This window comes from Anser cygnoides, chromosome 1, assembly GCF_040182565.1.
Source record: "Anser cygnoides isolate HZ-2024a breed goose chromosome 1, Taihu_goose_T2T_genome, whole genome shotgun sequence".
In the NCBI taxonomy this organism is placed as follows: domain Eukaryota; kingdom Metazoa; phylum Chordata; class Aves; order Anseriformes; family Anatidae; genus Anser; species Anser cygnoides.
In genome coordinates this window covers 49,167,366-49,187,381 of record NC_089873.1, presented here as the reverse complement: position 1 = coordinate 49,187,381, position 20,016 = coordinate 49,167,366, and the positions used below count along the sequence as shown (strand labels likewise).

Genomic DNA, 20,016 nt, shown 5'->3' with positions numbered 1-20,016 from the left:
TTCAGAGTGCAAGCCAATAATTTAATCTCCCATTTAAGGCTCCTTATGATTCCAAACTGTGTAAAGAGAACTTCATGCAAGTGAAATTAAGGTCCCCTGGTTGCTAAGTCTTAAATAACCAAACATTGGCATGGATTTATTGCAAGAGAACTGTCAAGTTCAGGAATTCAAACATGGCTGAAGCTCCAGAGCACTGAGCAGGGACCTCACAACTGCTATTATTTATTTACTGCTTCAGAAATTAATAATTAAATATAGCTGCTTGTCAAATCCAGCACATTATTTTAAAGACTAATTTTAGCACAACTCTGTTAAAGAGAACAGTATACTCCATCAGCAGACAACAAGCATTTACCTTGAACAAACATTTATTTATTTCCAGAACTGATCCGCATTGTTTCACTCCGGATTAAACAAGTAACTTACATATAGGCATACATACCAACACGGGTACAGAAAGATGGTTAAAGTACTAAGTTCCCAATAACATTTATCTGACGGCAGTGAAAGTACCACAGGGAAATTCTAGGAAATTCCTGGCAAATAGCAGTGGCAGTGAACCATAGGAGCGGTCAAAAAGAGCAAGGAATGTATTTTAACTAGCAGGTGAAAGCAGACAGTCTCATACAGCGACCCTGCAACAGAATCCTTCTGGATGAAAGGCTACCGAGCAATTTTCAGCATTCAGTTTAGTCTCCCAGTGACAGGAATGCCTGCAGTTCTGAGAGAAAAGCAGACTCCTTGTTGCACAATTAAGAGCATCTGGAAAGAACGAGAGTAGAAAACTGCTCTGTCCTCTCCTTCATTTTGCCCTTTATTTCTTTCCACTTAAACAGCAAGTTCATTTCTTTGTTTGGTTTTGGGGTGGATGGTGGGTTTTTTTTTTGGTGTGTGGTCGGGTTTTATTCTGTGGAAAGAGGGGCCCTGGAGAAGAGCAAAGAATAGGTTATGTTCGCAATTAGCCCAATGGGACAGCAATCGATCATTTGTCTGGTTATTAAGCAAAGCCAGCCCCAGATTTTCCAGAAAAGCAGGCAGAACTGACTGCAGCCACTGCAGGGCCGAGGGGCCAGAGGCAGAGGAAAGCTGCTGCTGTCCAGGGACTGGGCTGCGAGTGAGAGCCCCCGGGGTGGACGGGAGCTCCTGCTCTGCAGAGCCAGGCTTGCTGGCACCAGATAATAACAGAACCTTCTAATACCAGGAGCCACCTTCCCCCTCCATGGGCAGAGCGTGTCACCCACCCGCCCCGGCCTCTCCACCGGCACTGCCATACCCGGGGTTGGCCTCGCTTTTGAGGGGCCTGGCACTGCTGGGGTCGGCGCTGGCTACGGCTCGCATACATGCCCTTACGCCAACACAGCGTTTCCTAAAGGTGTGAATCACGAGCTCTGAGAACGATGTTACCCTTCTGCAAAAGGGCAGCCTTGGGGAAGGATGGAAGACATCAACCTTCCCCCTGCTTCCAGAGCTGGAGTGGGCAAGACCACCAGCTCCTACCGCTGCGCGCGCCCCAGCTCCCACAGAAAAGCCTTACGCCTACATACTCGGGCCTGGATTGCTTCTTGCAGGCTGGTCATGCTGCTGAAGCCAGAGCTGATATCTGAATGTTAATTCAGTTCTCTTTACAGTAAGAAAGCCAGAATCATCAGGACCTCCCTGGGCACCTGCCAGTAACAGGCAGCAGCATACAGCTTTCCTGGGCCTGCAACTGTTAGCCCCAGGTGAGCATCTTGTCTGGGGTGGTGGGTCTCTCTTTTTCTTTTTTTTTTCAGTGCAACCATAACAAAGCTCTTTCTCAGCATTGTCTTGAAATGTATCTTGAAAACATGCAAAAGTATACTGCACTAAATTAAAGATGAATGAGTGAGAAGGAAGAGGAAGGGAAGAAAAACTGATGGTCCGAAATGCTTAAATCTTGTATGCACTTTTGTTAGTTTCCAGGAATTTATATCAAGTTGTGAGGTCTTGTCTTGGATAAAGAGCAGATTGCACAGTTACAACCATGAGGTGTACCCTGGTCACCACTGCTGGGGAGGGGAGGGCAGGGAGGTCTCCATTTCAGTAAGTCTCCACTTGGCTTCCTTAACTAACAGGCTCCTTTGCGGAACAAGCAAGTACCAGAGCACTCTTTTCCAATTTGAAGAAGATAGCTGCCACACATAACATGCACAATTACAGTTTTCAGAAGGTTGTATTTGCCAACAGATATTTGGTAGATTTCATTTAGAAACGCATTTACAAGTTACTTTGCATAAGGCACAGTCACAGAGAAGCGGAAGGCGTTTAATATTCCTCATTTAATAAAAGTAAAGATATCACTTATAACCCCTGCAGTGCTGCACCGTAAGTTTTAAATCCCTAACTGATGTTTCAAATTGGGCTTTATCTTTTGCTTTATGTAGGGAGAAAAGAGCCCGAAAGAAGTTAAAGGATGATTAGTTGCTTTTTGTTTTTATAAATAGATAAAACATAAATCTAGGTGACAATTTTTTGAATCCAATATGTTTTGCAGATACCTGTCGGTTAAGGAAGAAGAAAAAATAAAACCAAAACCACCACATTCACAAGCTTTCATCAGGACAGAGTTCTCAGGATCACTGCAGACCTTCTGAAGCAAGATAGAGCAAGAATATTGAAAAGAGAAGAAGTCCAAACGAAAACACCATATACATGCATGAACAGCCCACTAGGAATCAGCACACAACTTAGAGCTCAAAGTAGCGTCTGACCTAGTGGTCAAGGCACTACAATGAGAATGCGACAGGCACTGAATTTCAAATCCCAATTTTCTGATTCAGAGGGAAAAGCTTCTCTTCCAGGCAGATGCTTCTGAGCCATGCATAGCACCAAGCACCTCCACAGCATCACTCTGTTCTCTGCAGGACAGGTCTTCCTTAGCGTGGACTTCAAAACAGACGAGCTCATTCAGAGCGGAACAGTAGAAATGCATAGCAACGTAGAAATTGCATAGGAAGGTGTCTTGTCTCAGCTTGGGTTATAATGCCAAATTTTACCAATGATCTTGAAATCCATGGAAGTACCAGATGCTCGTTTATTTGCCTTTGTCAAAAAAGACTAATAGCCAAGCCTGTAGAGGGGAAAAATAGCTACAAACATCTTCTAATAGTTAAGATTTACTTTCAGACCTGATAAAGTTAAGCTTCTCTCTCCTAAAAGACATACGAGGCAAACAATTTCTTGCAGGTAATATTAATATTTTTACAAATCATTAATAGAGCACTTCTGGGGAACTAAGCCAGAATGCTCAAAGTGACACTAGAAGGGAACTCTTGCAACAAGAGCTACCATATTTATTTTTTTTGTACCAATATAACTTACAGGGCAATTAGCTGTTCGAAGAACTTTGGCCTCCCACACAGAAACACTCCCCTGCAAGAGCTGGGGCACAGACTCGTAGGCACACTGAACATGGCCAGAGTGACTCCAGACAGCCAAGGAGTCCTCCTAACCCTCAGCCTTGTTAGAACTGATTCAGAAGTAGTTTACATAACAGAAAACAGCACGCATAGGACTGAACGGATTCTGCTCCTCTGGCTTCTTGTATCACTCTGTAGGACTGAGTAGAGAGGGAAGTGAAAGTATATAATTGAAAATTTCAACCTTTTCAGAATATGACCTTGTAAATGTTTTTCCTCACCATTCTGCACAAACCTGATCTAAACATGAAGTTATGTTCTGTGACAACACATTTAGATAAGCAATATTTTCCCTACTCAGGAGCAAAGAAAACTGAAGATATGCAAAAATATTTTTCAACAAACTGAAGGTTTCAGCGTGCAATTTAAAAAAAAAGCAACACATCTACACAGAGGTGTCCAACTCTCTGATCACCATCAACGGAGAGCTATTCAACACAGTTAATGGATCAAGAAACTCATCAGCTGACCTAACAAATGTGTACATTGGAAGTAGGGTCAGCATAACAGCTTCCCAGACTCCATCGCTGATAACTGGAGCTTGAAACAGCTACATATATATGCCTTAAATCTAAATCTAAACTTCTACCAACTGCTCTTTTCTCCCAGAGTTTTACTGAAGTAGTCTTTGTAAAGCTAATATGAAATCTGTAATCAATGAGTGAAAACACAGCAAACTTTACTCTAGGCTCCTTTATCACAAATTAAAATTGGAGCTATCTGGCAAAAAGAAGCCACCTCTTCTTGAGGGACAGTCCCATGGGCAAAAACAGCTTTTACAGAATGGAATTCAGATTTGCTTAAAGAGTTGGAGTACAAGAGAGAAGGCACTCTAGCTAAGTTTGGAAGTCACAGACATAGCTACCCTGCTCCCTCAGCATTTTCTTTAAAATTGGGGTAACTTTCTGTTCTCCAACACATTTTAATACTGCAAAGAACTAAACAAATGGCTGCTGTAATTACTGCTGATCTACAGCTGCCTGTGGTAGAGAGCCATATAAAAGGAATTGTGCACGTGGAGCTCTATTTGTTAATGTAAACACAACTTCTGCAACATCTTGCATTTTTATCCCAGCAATTACGTCATGAGTCAAGCTTAAAGAACCAAGGAACTTTGCTATTTTCCACTGAGAAGTCAATTTTGTTCCATAAACACCCTTCTTGGAAAATATTTAAGTACTGTGGTGAACAAAAAATAAGCAATAACAACCAAAAAAAAAACCACCATAGAATTGCAGTATAATTGCTACTTTTACCAATTTGGAAAAGGTGAGTGGATAGTCCACTACATACGCACTATGGAACAGCTCGGTCCAGTACATATTTTAGCATGTTTGTCGTTTACATGACCAGGTTCTGGTTTACATAAACTTGAGTTTTCTGGGCTTCATCTTTGACCTTCCAGAAATACTGGGCCAGCACTCAAGCCTACAGCCTATTTACAGTGAGCCACATGAACAAAAAGTGATAGCTGTGATTCAAGTCCAAAGTTGTAATACCTCCCAGTCATGGTCTATGTTTGCCAACGTCTCAGAACTCAGACTTACATTAACAACTTTCAGAACTGTATTGGTATGACAAGCCGATGCTGTGAATAATGTTCAGCAGGTTTAAAAACTTTTTCAGCACATTCAAGAACCTGTTCTTGTACTCAGAGGCATAAACACCTTTCTGGAGCTGATTTTAGTTTTTAAGTGTGCCAATTATTTGGAAAGATTCCAAATTCACTATTCATGTTTTTCCACTGAAGCTGAACCTCCACAACCTTCCCTGATACTACTTAAATGCTAAGTGAAAACATGTAACTCTCAACTAAAATTCAGATATTCTCCAGTTACACAGTGATTTAAAGGCTGAAACATTTTACAGGACAGAAGGTTAGGAACTGTGTACACTCAGGGCCAGAGGACAAAAATGCTTCAGAGCTGAAAGCTGTATCATGTAGTTTCTAGGTTTTGTTTCCTGAATACACATTGAAGCAATTAACTGAATCCTCAGGAAGTTCTCAGAGGCAATCTAAACTGCCTGCCTAGAGAGTAAGGGCAAGACCACACCTGTAATGTATTTCAGAAGTCTGACGTACTGACAAAAAATAAAGTATTTTAAGTTAAAGAATAAATAAATAAGGTCATTCTTTTTATATATTCTTAAAAGGAAGATAAAACTGACAGATTTTTTCCCGTCTTCTACCAGAAAAAGCTCTTTCCACTGTTTACATACACACTAAGATGACATCTCTCTCTAATTATTAGAAAAGTGGGTTAAAAGGTCACATTCCATAAAATTAAGATCCATCCATTTCAACTTTATAACCAGGTATTTAACTTTCTGATCAAAAAGAAAAAGGGTGCCTTGCTACAGTTTATTTTATAACATACTGTAGACTCAATGTCTTTCCTGAAAAGAGTCTGTATCCTTCTTGACATGAAAAGAAACAATCTCTAGTTCTGTTCGCTTCTGTTTTTATTACTATTGATGAGTAGGATTACAGTTCTGTCACAACATACGAAACTACAATTTTGTCATGAATTAGAAATTCAAATTCAGTGGATTATCTATTTCTTAAAATAAAGTCGTATGAAATGGCCAAGCCAAATCAAATCAGTATCTCTGATTCTTCATTCTCTTAGTATTCTTCAGATGTTGCAGCAAATTAATGTAGTAACGCAGCTCAGCCAATTATTTTTGTTCCTGTGCGAAACAGACAAGTACCAGCAAGGTGAAAACTGCAACCTAATTGGAGAAGCAGCTGAAAGAGCAGCCAAAGAGGATAAAATATAACATCAGCATGAAAGCACTGATATGATGCTCTGTGGAAAAAAAAAAAAAAGAGGAAAAGGAAAAAAAAAAGCAACATTCCAAGGGCATCCATAAAAAAAGAATATGTAATCAATTGAGATAAGAGACAAGCAGAAAAAAACACCAAGAAGAATGAGGTATTTTCAAAGACAGAAAACATATTCTTGCACAACTAGTTTTCCAATTTACACTCCAGGCAAATGAGCTATAAAAAGCCTTTTCTGAAAACAGTGTCATATTTTGCTTGTATTAGCCAAGAAATGTGTATTTACTAAGCATCTGGAAAGTCATGAAAACAACCTAAGAACAGTTAAAAACTGACTTAGATTTAGCTGCATTGTAGCTGAGACAATAGACATTAACAGCCAGCATATCCTAAACACTGCAAAAGTGCCACACAGCGGTTTTCTGGATGCCCCTGGAGAAACCGGGAAGTCTGAAATCAAGCTTCACTGGTTTACTGTTTAAACATCATGAACATCCAACATAGACAGTCAGGAAATGGTGGAAACAGTTTAGAAATGTATCATTCCTTTAGGAAAAAGAAAACAAAACAGAACGAACCACACGGCTTTTGTTAGTGGCTCCAGTGTATACATAAAAGTTGGGGAACAATGTCCCTGTTTGGGAACGTGGCGATGTGTTTCACTTCCGTAAGGAATTTGTTTGGCCAAGCTGACTATATATGGACAAATACACTTGCCAACGTTATGGTGCCTGTTCCTGCAGCTGCGTAGGCCTTACCTTTTAGGGTAAGGCTTCATCAGGGCTTGAGGAGTGGGGAAAAGTATTTCGCTGCTATTTTCACCAGTTATCATATGGAGCAATCCCTAGTTTGAAAAATGAGGGCTGCACAGAGAGCTATTTAAGGGAAAGACCATAAATCACGCTGCAGGTGAGCAGTGAGGATCCTTTCCCGCAGCAGGCCATCAGACACGTTCAGAAGGTCCAGGGGAGGACACCTCTGCCTGAAGAATGGCACCAACTCTCCTTGCACGGAGGATGGAGGGGAGGGAAGGGCAAGGAGAACAGAGTGGCAAGCGGCCTGACTTACTAAAATTTTGATCAGCAGGGAGGCTGAATCAGCAAAAGACAGGTTAGCGAAGAAAGCAATAGGCAAACTTAAAAGTAAGGTACTAATTAATGCTTTTGTCAACCAACTAGCCATTTTTCAGGTCACGCAACGTGAGACTAAACACTGGCATTCTGATGCTTCCTGTCTCCATATTCGAGGACAATGCACTGGCAAAAAATAATAATAATAATAATAATAATAATAATAATAATAATAATAATAATAAAAAATCAGGAGCTTCTTCAGCACTGTTTCCAGCAAAATGTACCTGAGCTTTTCACAGGAGTATCAACAAGCCACACAAAGCCATACATCAGTCTGAGTAAGCCAAAGTCAGCAATGTTTCATAGGTCTGATACAAAAGATGACTCTGATAGCAGATTATACTCTTCTTATGATGCTGCCTCAGGAATGGCAAAGATGCAATGAAGGATGACAGCTTGGTTGTGTTCCTGTTTCAGGATCAGAATGTGCTTGTTGCAAATACAAGCTATCATTTTCCATCAACAAATACAAACCACCAGCTTCTCAGTAGTCAAGTATTTACAATTTTACATTCTAGCATTGATGATGATTAACAAATGCCCCAATTTTTCAATGTTTCTACGAACACTGATATAATAAAGGTGAAACTGATAAATAACTCCCTACATATTAGCATTCTTTGTTTCTCACCTCTCCCAGATATTTATCAAATCACTGAACTAATACAGCTTTAGCAACAGCAAACAGCAAAAGTTAGCAACAACTGAATTTGCCTTTCGCATGCTACACTTAACACACAAATGTTATCAGGTTAAAAAGTTGTAATGTGACAAGTAACTGATGGTGGCAAAACAAAAACTCTTATTGGGCAAGAACCCACAGTCGACTCCCAAAACTATCTTAAACACAGCCCAGATTAAATGAAAGAATGATTTCTTCAGATAACCAAGACATCTCTAATGGCTCACATCCCGTTATCTATTGATACCATTGCATCAGGAACGCCACAGTCTGCCACTGTAAGTGACAGCTTATTCAACTAAGGCACTAGCATAGTGACCAGAAACTTGACAAAATAAAAGCAATGTGACCGCAAACACAGCACTACAGAGGGTCCTTGCTTCAACAGGTGGCGGTGATGAGTTAATCAGAAGCCAGTTCCCAGTTCTGCTGGCTATGAGGAAGTCCCTCTGTGCACCTGGAGAGCAGCAGCTGCCAGTTTTACCACAGCTCCTGTTCACTTTAACAGGTGACAGTTCGTCCTTTAAAAGGGATCTCAGGTGACTTTGAGATAATCTCTGTAATGAGGGTGTTCAGCATGTTTGGGAATAAAGTCCCACACTTTTAAGTCTTCCCTTTAAAAATAAAGCAGAAATACGCATTAGGTTCTAGGTTGGAAAAAAAATGCACTACTTAGCATATGCATATAGCAACAAACAGAATAAAATCACCTAGCTTATACAACTACGAGTAAACACTTACTCCAAAACTCAGAAGTAAGATCATCAGAAGGAATGCGAAACAATTTTTATGTCCTTTCAGGCTCATTTGGTGCATGGAAAGTTGCCTGCCCTTAGAAGTCAAATCTACTCTCTGAAGGTTCCCAAGGCGGGGAGATCAGATAGCTGAAGGCTTTAGGCTGTTATTTTACATTCTACGACCTACAAGTGGAAGAATTTAGAAACACACTACTACTTACAGTCTATTAACAGAAACAGCCTTTGCATTTTGTTGGAGATATAGAACAATTCCAGTATGATGTGGGTGTTTTGTTGTTGTTGTTGTACCTATAAGGATCTAAAAATGTTCAAGAAGAGAAGCTTCTAAACTATTTTTGAAATTCCTATCTTCAGTTCCATCCTTTATGCAACGTATCTGTCTCCCTCTAGAAATCTGCTTTAAAATGTTAGCTAATAAAAGCTTAAAACATGTATTTTCACAAAGGATTTACAAGATCTAATACTATATCATGAAACTGACTCTAGTATATCAAATGAAGTATATCAAATAATGCAAGCCTTATTTACAAGAAAGACAAGTAAAAGCTGTTTGAAAGGAACACATTAGTGAATGTGAGTCTCCCAATACTGAAATGTTTCATGTGAGACAAAACTGTAAACCAGAGGGCTAAACATAAATGAATTCTTCTGCTGAATGTATACTTTTGAGTCCTGCAAAGAGATCAACTATTTTTCTGTGAAGAATCAAACAAAACACACTTAAAAAAAAAAAAAAAAAAGCTGACATCCAAGCCATGAGAAAAGATGTATGTTCATTTAAAATAGTCCATTACCAAAGCTATTGAAACAAAATAAACAAGACCCACAGTAACAGCTGGAAGGTCACGAAGCTCCTGTCTTCCTTCTGTCCCAGTGTGTTCATTCTGGTAATGTTCAGCCAGATCAGTAGGAGTTACACACACTTTCATACAGAGTGGACAGATGAAGCCCTGTGAAATGTATATTGGTCTTTAAGAAACTAATAAAGACACAAAAAGATCTGGAATCAAATGATGTTCAAATTCTTATGCTGAAAGTTCTTAAAATCACTAAAAGCAAAGTCTGCAGCTACTTCCCGTTGGAAGGTTAATTTTTGCAAACTGCGTATCAATACCACGGAAAAAAAAAACAAGAAAGAGCAGTTATTAAGAACATGAAAATAAATCTAGAACACACTTTAAAAGCTAGTACCATGCTGCATATTATTAAGTGTTTTCCAGACACCCTTGGGACCCCCTTCATGTGGCAGAGGAACATGCAGTGTGACGAATCATGAATGGACCATTACAGGCATCAGATCAGATCCATCATGCAGTTTCCCACAGGCATTTTCAGATGCGTGACAGAAAGAGACCAGGATGGTCCATCAAGACTGCAGAAATACCTCTGTAAATTAATAAGCAAATTTACAGCAGAAGAGGCATAGGTGCTAGTGCAACCGCGTGCCCAACTGGCATTCCCACTTAGGGAAAAAGAAGCATCTTTCTTGGTAGAATTAAAAAAAAAAAAAAAAAGAGGGGGGTGGAGATTAAGCATACTCAACCAGGGATTCACCAAAGCCAGAAGTTAAATGAGATTCTGAAGAACAGCAGCTTTAGATCCTCAAGAAACATCCTTAACCACCTGGAAAAAGCTGGGTGTAGCATAACATGCTCTGGGTCTGTGTCCACACTGCTGGCTGCAGGATGCCTGCACCTCCTCGGCAGACCACTGCAGGGGCAGACAGAATGGCCTGAACACAGCCCCTGCAGAGGTGCACGTCCACAAAGGAGGTCTGTGACAGATCTGTCTAACCAATGCAGCCATGGTATCTACTAACAAAAGCGTACACCACAGGTGGACTGCAAACATGCAATATTTAGCAACCCTTCACTGCAGATGGAGTTGCGCTGGGACCTAAGGTACAAAGAAAGAAGAGGCTCAAACTTTTCCTTCTTAGACTGCATAGTGAATAAAATACATATCCAGAGCTAATTACAGGTCCAGGTGTGACATAATAGCCCCAGAAGGGACTAAAATGAGCTTTCCTCTCTTGTTGAGCAATAAACAGTTTGAATTTAACCAACCTTCCTCACTCCTTTTGTTTTGTACTACAACTCTCAAAAGTCAGGATTGATTTCAACCAGGTTTGAAGGGAGTAGGAAGCCTGAGAATCTACCCAGATTTAATAATTATTCTCCCTTTGAATCTTACAGAAATACAAATCAGAAAATCTAGTTAAGAAATTGGAATGAAAACAAGTCAACTAGATTTCCGGTTTTATGTAATACTGGAGAACCAGGTGGGATTGTAACTATATGAAGGACAGAAAACATTCTGCAAAGCCTGGCTAAGGTGCTTTTGGAGAGAAAGTTCTCTGAAAGAGAACATCCTAGGCCAGCTGCACAGGAAAAGGAAGGCCAAGAGAAAGGCTCAAGTTGCATGCCAAAATGCATGAATCTCAGGAGAATAAGAAACCATCACCAGCTTCGGAATTCAGCTTCAAACAGATTTTGAAATTGTGTGCTAAAGAGAACACCCTACTTGTAACTAATGCAGCAGATGGTGGAAGTATTGACAACTAAAAAATACTTTTTAATATGTTATGTAGTATCAACCAAAAGTGACACGGCAGCCTTTGGCCTGACTTGAGTTTCAGCTCAGTAGCAAGAAAAACTAATGGTGTAGTAGTGCAGGCACAACAACACTTTTAAAGCACGTCCTACGTCAAGAAGATAACCCCACATTAGTACTGAGGTACCTTGTGACACCCACCAGCTGTACAGCCAGTGATATTGCATTCATGTTAACAGAACTGTGCAATTTTAGTCAAACTTTGGAAAGAAACAGTCATCTCATTGCATATTTTTATGCCATAGTTAACTATGAAAGTAATGAGATTTTAGTCTGTAAATTAAGAAGATTTATTTGCTTCAGGGACAGTGTAAATATGCATACAAACTAGAATTGAACTCGCAAATGCACTACATGTATAACATGCAGCAAGAAATTAATGAACGTCTGATTATACTGACTGTAATACGGCTTTGAGAACTAAGAAATAAGCAGATGCACAGATGGAAGGCAATTAGGATTTTAAACAGTACAGTGAAAAGTTCTCTTATCACTTATCGTAACAGACATAGGAGTATTTGAATCATCACACACTTCATTCGGTGTAAGAAAGAGCACTTTGCTCCCTTTAATGCTGTAATAGGAGTAATTAACCTTGCACTGCATTTGTATGCCAAGCTTGATACACATTTGCAAGCCAGGTAATCAAGCTGTGTTAGCACAAAATAGCTTCAACAGCCAGTGAAGTCAGCTTGCATTTTTAAAAGTTAATATTTGACAACACTGTAAATCTAAAGACATCGTAATATCGGATTGAAGCAAGAAGAACAACTTATTCTGCTGGCTAAGCGTGGCATACAACACATTAAAAAATAGACTGGACTTGCAACTGGTAGCTTTTTGAAATGAAAACCAGACAAAAATCAACACATTTGATATTTCATATGGAGAAGGAAATTTCCAATATACATTACAGCTAGCACAAGCAAGGTGAAAAGGAATTATAAGTGTGTAAAAATGTTGAGCCTTGTTTTTCCAAACTCATAAAACATTTATAAATGAGGAGTGTTAAGCTGATGTCTCCTTGCTTTTAATTTTAATAATTCATCTCTATGATTACAGGAAAGATTGCTTGTGACCATTTAGATAAATTTAATCAAAAGTCACACATTTATGTCATCTATCCTCACTTTTTATTTAAACAAGGACCTATTCTTAGGCAATGACACGTGCTAGTATTTACTTCGTACAGCTGTTATTGAGGTATGGCATCAAAAGGAATGCCCAGCAACTTTGTGGACCCGAGAAACAAGGTTTACAACTCCAATTCCACGTCAGCGCACAGTACCTCAGAGGAGCCTTCATTGTTCACATCCACAGCATTTCCTGGTGCGGCAGATGAATCAGAATCAGAGCTCTGAGACCCAACTCTGCCTGGAGTCTGGAAGAGAAAGGGGAGGGGAAGATGAATGTCTGCCGACTGCGTTTAACAAAGCATGGTATGCAACTTGTGGAAAAGCCTCTCTTCTATTTACTAAAACAGAGAAGTATTTTCCCTCCACAAAAGTAATGAAATGAACAAGCTGACAAACCAATTAGCTAATTTTCAGTGCAACACTTCAACAAAGCTTTTATCCAAGACTCTCAATATATCATACAACAAGAAGACACCAAATGCAAAGGCCAGGATTTTAACTCACTTCCTCTTATGAACGCTCAACACAAAACAAAGAATTAAGCTAAAGTCTGCCCTTACATCACTCATTCTGATGTTAAATTAGGTCTCTCTATCGAACAGAACACCAGAAATTACAAACTAAACATTTTCAGAAGCGGCAATACCATACTGCCTTCTTCACAACTTATCTACAACCTCAAAGACAAAAAAATTGAAGAAAATTAAAGAGCAAGGACCCTGCTGGTACGATAAATAGACATGAAGGTACACTAGTGCTGTAATTTGAAGTAGAAAAAAAAAAAATCAAGCATCAAGCTTATGGTTAAGTTAAACCAAATTATCAGTAAGACAACCTACAAAAATAAATTCCCGTGAATATGCTGGAAATTAAAACATTACTGATTGAAACCATGGACTTAGAGAAAATAAATTCCAGATAAATTTGAAATACTACTTGATTCAAAAATTGGATGGATGGATCACTGCTTATAAACCTTATTTAAATCTAACTTTGTTTTAAATTAAGTTTAACTTCTCTTACTCATCTCCACAACTCCACCGCTTGACCAATGACAGAAGATTTAGCATTCGTAAAGCAAACATTGGCAAATAAATTATCTTAATACTGATACTCAATCCTAGTTTCTACAAAGAACAAAAGTTCATTATCTAATTCCACGATGACAACTGAAAATGGGATGAAGTAATGCCACTTCAGCATTTCCAGCCCATCTGGAAATACATGTAATGTTATAAAGGAACTTCTAATTTAATGTAGGGGGATTAAAGACATAGAATTTTAAATATTGAGATTGATATCCACAGACAGAGGAACAGAATTTGATAAATAGTTTTAGTTTCTAAATCTTGGTGTCTCCAAAATTTTGTTTTAGGATTTTCTTTCTTGAATATATCCCTTCTTTTCAGACAAATCAGTCTGATTTACAACATACGTACAACACGAAAGCTTTTCCGTACTTGGAAACTGAGGTACATTTTCCTGTTGTGTTTTGTAAAGAAGGTTCTATTTTTCAACTCTTATAAAGACTACAGCCTTGTAATCAAACAAACATAATAAAAAGGTCAAGTTTGCTGATTATGGACTTCATACCCAGTGAGATACTGTTAGATTTTAGAACGGCTCCATAGACTGACTAAAGGGAAGTGAGCAGGGGTGACAAAAGCAAGCTATCGGGAGCTAGTGACAGTAACGATGAGAACATCTCTCCTCATTCTGGTCTTTCCTGGGGTCATCGCTGAAATGGGAGGTTCCCACTCAAGGTAAGAAAAAGTTTCTTCACAGTGAGGACAGGCCTTAGCGGCCCGCTCTGACCTCGTGGCCAAGCCTGCCCACAGCAGGAGGTTGGACCGCATTTGTGAACCCATGTTGTGCGAGGACAACGAATCCAAAGAGGATGTATATACACGTCTACATAAAGGAACATGACTAAGTCAGGTGCCACAGCTTTCCTCCATAAGGGAGCTGAAATTTCAAGACATCAGAAGCAGTTTCTTATTGATAGGAATTTTTCAAAAGGCTTTAAAAACCCGAGCATGATAAAAAGGATTTTGTATGGCAATTAGCTACAAAGGATCCTCAGTCCCCCAGAAAGCTGAGAAATTGAACCCCTATCTGTCCCAATATCTACATCCACAAGTAGAAATGGGATGAGAAAGCGTCAGCATTAACAGCTATGCACTTCTGCAATAATCCTTTACAACAAATGGAAGCCTTTAGCTCCACTCTTCAGTTCCAAAAACTGAAGAATATACCTTCACATACCTAGCCTCGGACAGCAGAAGAGGGAAACTGAACAAAAGTTTCCCTGGACAATGAGAGTAACAGATGGTCTGACCGTCTATTGAGGCAGGCAGAATATATCTCTGCTTTTGCAATACCTGACAGCACGCTTTCAGTACAGTGAATGAATCATTTCTTCCCAAAACCAAGAACCTTCCATGACAACTAAGACAGAAGAACAACATTTTCTTCGCTTTATATTGTAACTTCTTATACAACACTATAGCACGTAGTTCATCAGCTATCGCGTGACAGAACTGCGTTTCACAATGAGATTTGCATATTAAGTTCTGCTAGTTTTAGCACTACAAATTAGAGATTATTACAACCTTCAGGATGAAAGATGTTATATTACAGTATTATTACTACAAGGTTGATTAAAATACTTGCTTTATGAAACACCTCAGACATGCTATAATCACACTAAAAGGCGCAGCATGGTTTGTCTGATTAGATGTAGTATGAGAGACAGAAATTACTAAACAGTACCTAGTAAAATCCTTTTAACGCTTAAAAAAAAACACAACATGCTCATTTTAAAACAGAAAGAATGATTCAAAGCTAGATTTAGAAAGGTTAGTACACTTCTCTTGAGTGGCATGCACAAGAAAGAAGGGTGGGAAGGAAAAAGGTCATTAAGTACCTTTCCGCATCAGGAGAAAGGCACCACAGCATCCATCTGATAAGTAATACAAACTGTCAAGAAAAATTTAATACAAATTTGGAAGGATGTTATGGAGACCAAGACCATAAATGCAACTAACTTATCCTTTAAAGCTGTACTGTAATTTAAACGTCCTTCAACAGACAAATAAAGAATGGGAGGATTGAAACATCGGGACTGATTTTCCTTCTATTGAGCACCCCATGACTAAATACGTTCAGAAACGTGTTTAAGCTTGGCTCCCACACCACTGCCATACCACGTTCCATTAAAAAAATAAATAACACATTGAACAACATACCAAATGGGGCGCCGACTTTGTGAACTAGGGAAACACTCAGGATGGTGCTCTCTGTTTTCAGTTACCTTTCTTATTCTTTACTTAATAAAGCTCTGGGCTATATAGGGGAGCAGAAAAATGAGTTATGAATTACACAGGCTTCTGTATATGTATTTTAACATAACTAACATTTGATCCCTAAAGCCACGCATGGAGTTGAAAGACTGACACAAAATTAGTCTCTAACCCAACACATTTCTTTCCTAGTTGTCCAAGTTCTGTTTATTTTGCTGAGAAGCATGCATTTCTACTGGTAGTGCTATAGCTGTGGAAATGACATGCTAAACTTCATAATGTTGTTCTCTGTGTTTTCTCCAAACTGCAAGCTAATATAAAGAAACATCATTAACAACAGAAAGCAAGACGAGTGCAGCTTGTTTTCTGTAAAGGAATAGAAAATTATATAATGAATGAGTTGAGTTAATACATTAAAATGACAGAGTATAAATATGGATCTCTACCATCTCATTTTTGCACAGTCATTTATCTGTCTATAGCTACGCTCCATTCACTTGTGAAGCTCTTTCAGCAGTTTTAAATTCAGAATAAATTAAACCTTTGAAAAATATGTTAAGCCTCAAGAATGCCTTAACAAATATAGATTTATACAGTTTTTCCAACACAGGTTTAGATACTACATAAGGGTATTACTGCCCAAACTTATTAAGGTCTTGAAGCAACTAGCAAGATGCAAGAACAAAAAGATAAGACAGCCAAAGCCTTTGGTATTAAACAACTTTCAGTGCATTTTTCATCCCTTTTTCATCCCTCTGTTTTGCTCGTCTGTCCTTAAAGACATTTTAGCCCAAACAAACTCAAAATATTTTTTTTCTCTGCAGAAGCTTCCCAGTAATTTTTTTTTTTTTATTTGGATAGATTCTACTTCACACTTCAAAATAATGTTCTGCAGTCAACATCTTTTCAAGGCCTCCCTACGAGATTTTCAGCTCTGGCAACACTGTAAATCTAATTAAGCACACCTGATAACACCATCACTTAGAAGTAATTAGCACACGTGCCAGAGTCAGAGTACACTGTGGTACAGAACAGTAGTAGTGTTTACTTCTTCGGAAGCGTGACAGCTGTTTTTCGGCTGCGTTAAAGGCAAGGCCTCCCACGCTCGGGGGGCACGAAGCCTTCCCCTCGCCACCGCCTGACCCGTCTCACGGAGCAGGCCTCACGCCCAGGGGAGGCACAGGCCTCCCCGCCACCCTGCGCGAGGGCACCGGCACAGCCACGGCTCAGCGCCCACCCAAGGAAACACGCCAGCCCTGTAATTATAAACGTAACAAAGAGAATTATAGGCACTGTATGAGATTCAGTGCACCCCGGACACGTCAATATCTCCAGTCCTGAGGATGGAGCAAGAGAAAAGGCAACCGTGCTACTTGAGATACGGAAATGCCTGCAAAACCCGCCTAGAACCTAAGCGTACCAAGCAGTGTTACAAACAGAACAAAAGCATCTTACCACCCAAACACAGCACAGTGGCTAACAGGTACAGATAGCCTGCTAAACACAAAGAATTAAGGCAAAAACTAACACAAACAGTAGTCACGTTGCTGGCCCAACAGAGGCATACTTCACCACAAAATGAGAGCTGGGAGGACAGCTGAGAAGAAGGCCAAAGTAATTAGTTTTCCACCAACTGAAAATAAATGCACCCTCCCTATAGAAATGCTCGCCCCCATCCAAGTTTTGGTTATCTGGTGAATTTAAGAAGTGGGCTCTGCTCTCTGCTTCAGCAGACCAGAGGCAGCAGTCACCAGCTCCACCAGTAAACAAACAACTGGGAGGGGAAGCACTGGCCACACAGGGCCTTTGGAGCTGAGCATAATCAGACAGCTCTCCAGGGAATACATGTAAGTAGGGCTGATAAAAATCAAAATATCTGGACAGGAAAGTTGTCTGTCAGTCATTCCACACAGATCTCTTTCAGGAAAGACTACCTTTTTCCTAGACATTTTTTTACAGTGCAAACACACAGAACAGATGGATCTTTAAGATATTACATTGAAAACACATAAAATGTAGGAAGAGCCTGCAGGGAAAGGACCTAAAAGGAGGACCTGGTTCAAGAGAGCATTGAGATACTAACTTCAAAAAGAAACTGAGTGATGTTCAGTAGTAACAAGTACATAATACTTTCTGTTTTAGAAATATGCCCAAGTTACTGAGGTTATTCTTCTAAAAACAAAAATTACAACTGTGGAGGAAATAAAAAGGTCAGCAGGCAACAGGAAGAATGTAAAAAGAAGTATATGATGTTTCAAAACATCAGGAACCAGAATGTCAAGTAAGTGACTGAAACTACAAACAGCATCTTATTAGTTTTTGTCTTCCTCCTTTCCAGCTTGATGCCAATCTCTGAACTATAAAAAGAGAAACGTAAGGGAGAAGTTTACCTGTTGCCTACAAGCAAATAATAAACCAAAGACTTATATACGACACTATGTTTCAGTGACTGCAAGGATTGGTTTTTCAAGGATTTGTTTTTTCTCTTTCAGCCAGTTACATTAATGACACACAAGTGAGGACCAAGAGGAGGATCCTCTGGCTTTCAAATCACTGCCTCTGAGATGGGAAAGATTTCAATACTTATTTACTCTGTGTGCAAATCTGACAGCAACCAAAGGCTCACTTTTAGCACCAAAGCACATCAAAAGTTATTCTCCCACTTTGCCAACTGCAGACTGTGGGTCAAAAAGGTACGTATGAGGTTATGTGTACAATCACTACTTCTACTGAAAGGGCATTAGGCGTTTTATGAAAGAGCGATTTTTTAAAAGCATAGTTATTTGCACCAATCAAAACACCTTTACAAATTTTGCCATTTCCCTATTTATTTTGGTACATCTTTGTTTCACCTTTGTTAGCAACTGGCTCTACTATAATCCTGTAATTTTGGGAACCACTGGGGAACGGTTATTTGTTTAAGATTTTCAGTGAAAATAGCTGTTCCTAATCACTGAAAACTTTTATACCGACTTTAGGTTTTTAGCTAAACTTACACTTAGAGGCAAATTTCCCTTGTACCCAGGTGTTCTGTACATCACATAATCTTTCCTCAAAGGTCCGTTATGCCTCAGAACCAACAAACACCTGGTTAAACGCCAACAGTATTTAATTAGATTGATACGGAGGTTTCCCTGCTCGCTGGTACGTCTTCCCACCGGGTTTCAGGAAGTTCCTCCTTGTAACACTAAGCTCCCAACACACCAAGGGCAACCTTCACCCACTGAGGCTGAAGAGAGCAGACAGCTCGGGACACGTGCTTCACGCCAGGAGCCAGCGGTGCGCGCAGCGATGCACTTTCCTCCCCTCCGTAACAAAGCAGCACCCTCGCATCCTTGCAGCAGGCGAGGAAAGCACGCCAGCCTTCCCCAGCAGACGCCCGGGGAGCCTTTCGGCCCAGGGGCACGCCGTGCGGCCAGCGGGGCTCCCCGGGAGAAGCCGGCTCCGAGGATCGCGGAGGGCGGACGGGCAGCTGCAAGATGGACGCGGGCGGCTCGGGAGCCTCCGGCGGAGCCGCGGCCTCTGCCCAGGGCCGGGCGGGGACCCCGCAGCCCCCGCCCGGCGGGCAGGCCCCGACCCGGCACGGCTCGGCACGGGGCCGTCCCCGCGGCGCCGCCAGGCCGGCAGGAGAGGGAGCGGCGGCGGCCAAGCAGGCCGGGCCGGTGTCCCCCGCCCCGAGCCCGGCCGGCAGCAGGAAGCGGAGGAGCCGAGCCGAGCCGATCCTCTCCCCGCCTCTCCCCGCCGGGCGCCTTACCCGCTGCAGGATCCGCCTGAACATGGTGGCGGGGCCCGGGTGCCGCCGGGCGGTCGCGGTGGCGGCCACGCCGAGGGGAAGCCGCGGGGCCCCGCGCAGCGCCGCCCCCGCCCCGCAGGAGCCCGGCGCGGCCCCGAGCCCCGTGACAGCCGCCGCGGCCCGGGAGGCGGAGCAGCCGGCGGGGCGGGACCGCGCCGCGCCGGGCAGGGCACGGCACAGCCCGCCTCGGGGACGGGGGGAGCCGAGGAGAGACGGAGGGAGAGCCCGGCCGGTGGGGCGCTGCCCCACGGGGACCGGGAACCGCGCCCGGGGCCCTGCGCCGCCGCCCCGCCGGGAGAGCGGGTGCCCGGCACGGTGCCGCCCTGCCCGGCCTGGCCTGGCCGGGCCTTCCCCGCCGCCCCGGGGAGCTCCCCGCC

The 20,016-nt window shown here is 41.5% G+C and overlaps 1 protein-coding gene across 2 annotated transcripts in view; it reads right to left on the bottom strand.

Annotated features, from left to right (window-relative positions):
* The window catches only part of EEA1 (early endosome antigen 1), a 77,821-nt gene extending 58,062 nt beyond the window's left edge, over nt 1–19,759 (bottom strand). The window contains exons 1-3 of one of the 2 annotated variants that reach the window (XM_066995096.1): nt 19,601–19,759; nt 12,697–12,789; nt 9,623–9,745 (exon numbers count right to left, since the gene is read on the bottom strand). In XM_066995096.1, the coding sequence (XP_066851197.1) occupies nt 9,623–9,745; nt 12,697–12,789; nt 19,601–19,624 (240 nt within the window). In that variant the 5' untranslated portion in view covers nt 19,625–19,759. The remainder of the gene's footprint in view (nt 1–9,622; nt 9,746–12,696; nt 12,790–19,600) is intronic. The other variant, XM_066995101.1, reaches the window with a different exon arrangement.
* Nucleotides 19,760–20,016: the final 257 nt, after the last annotated feature.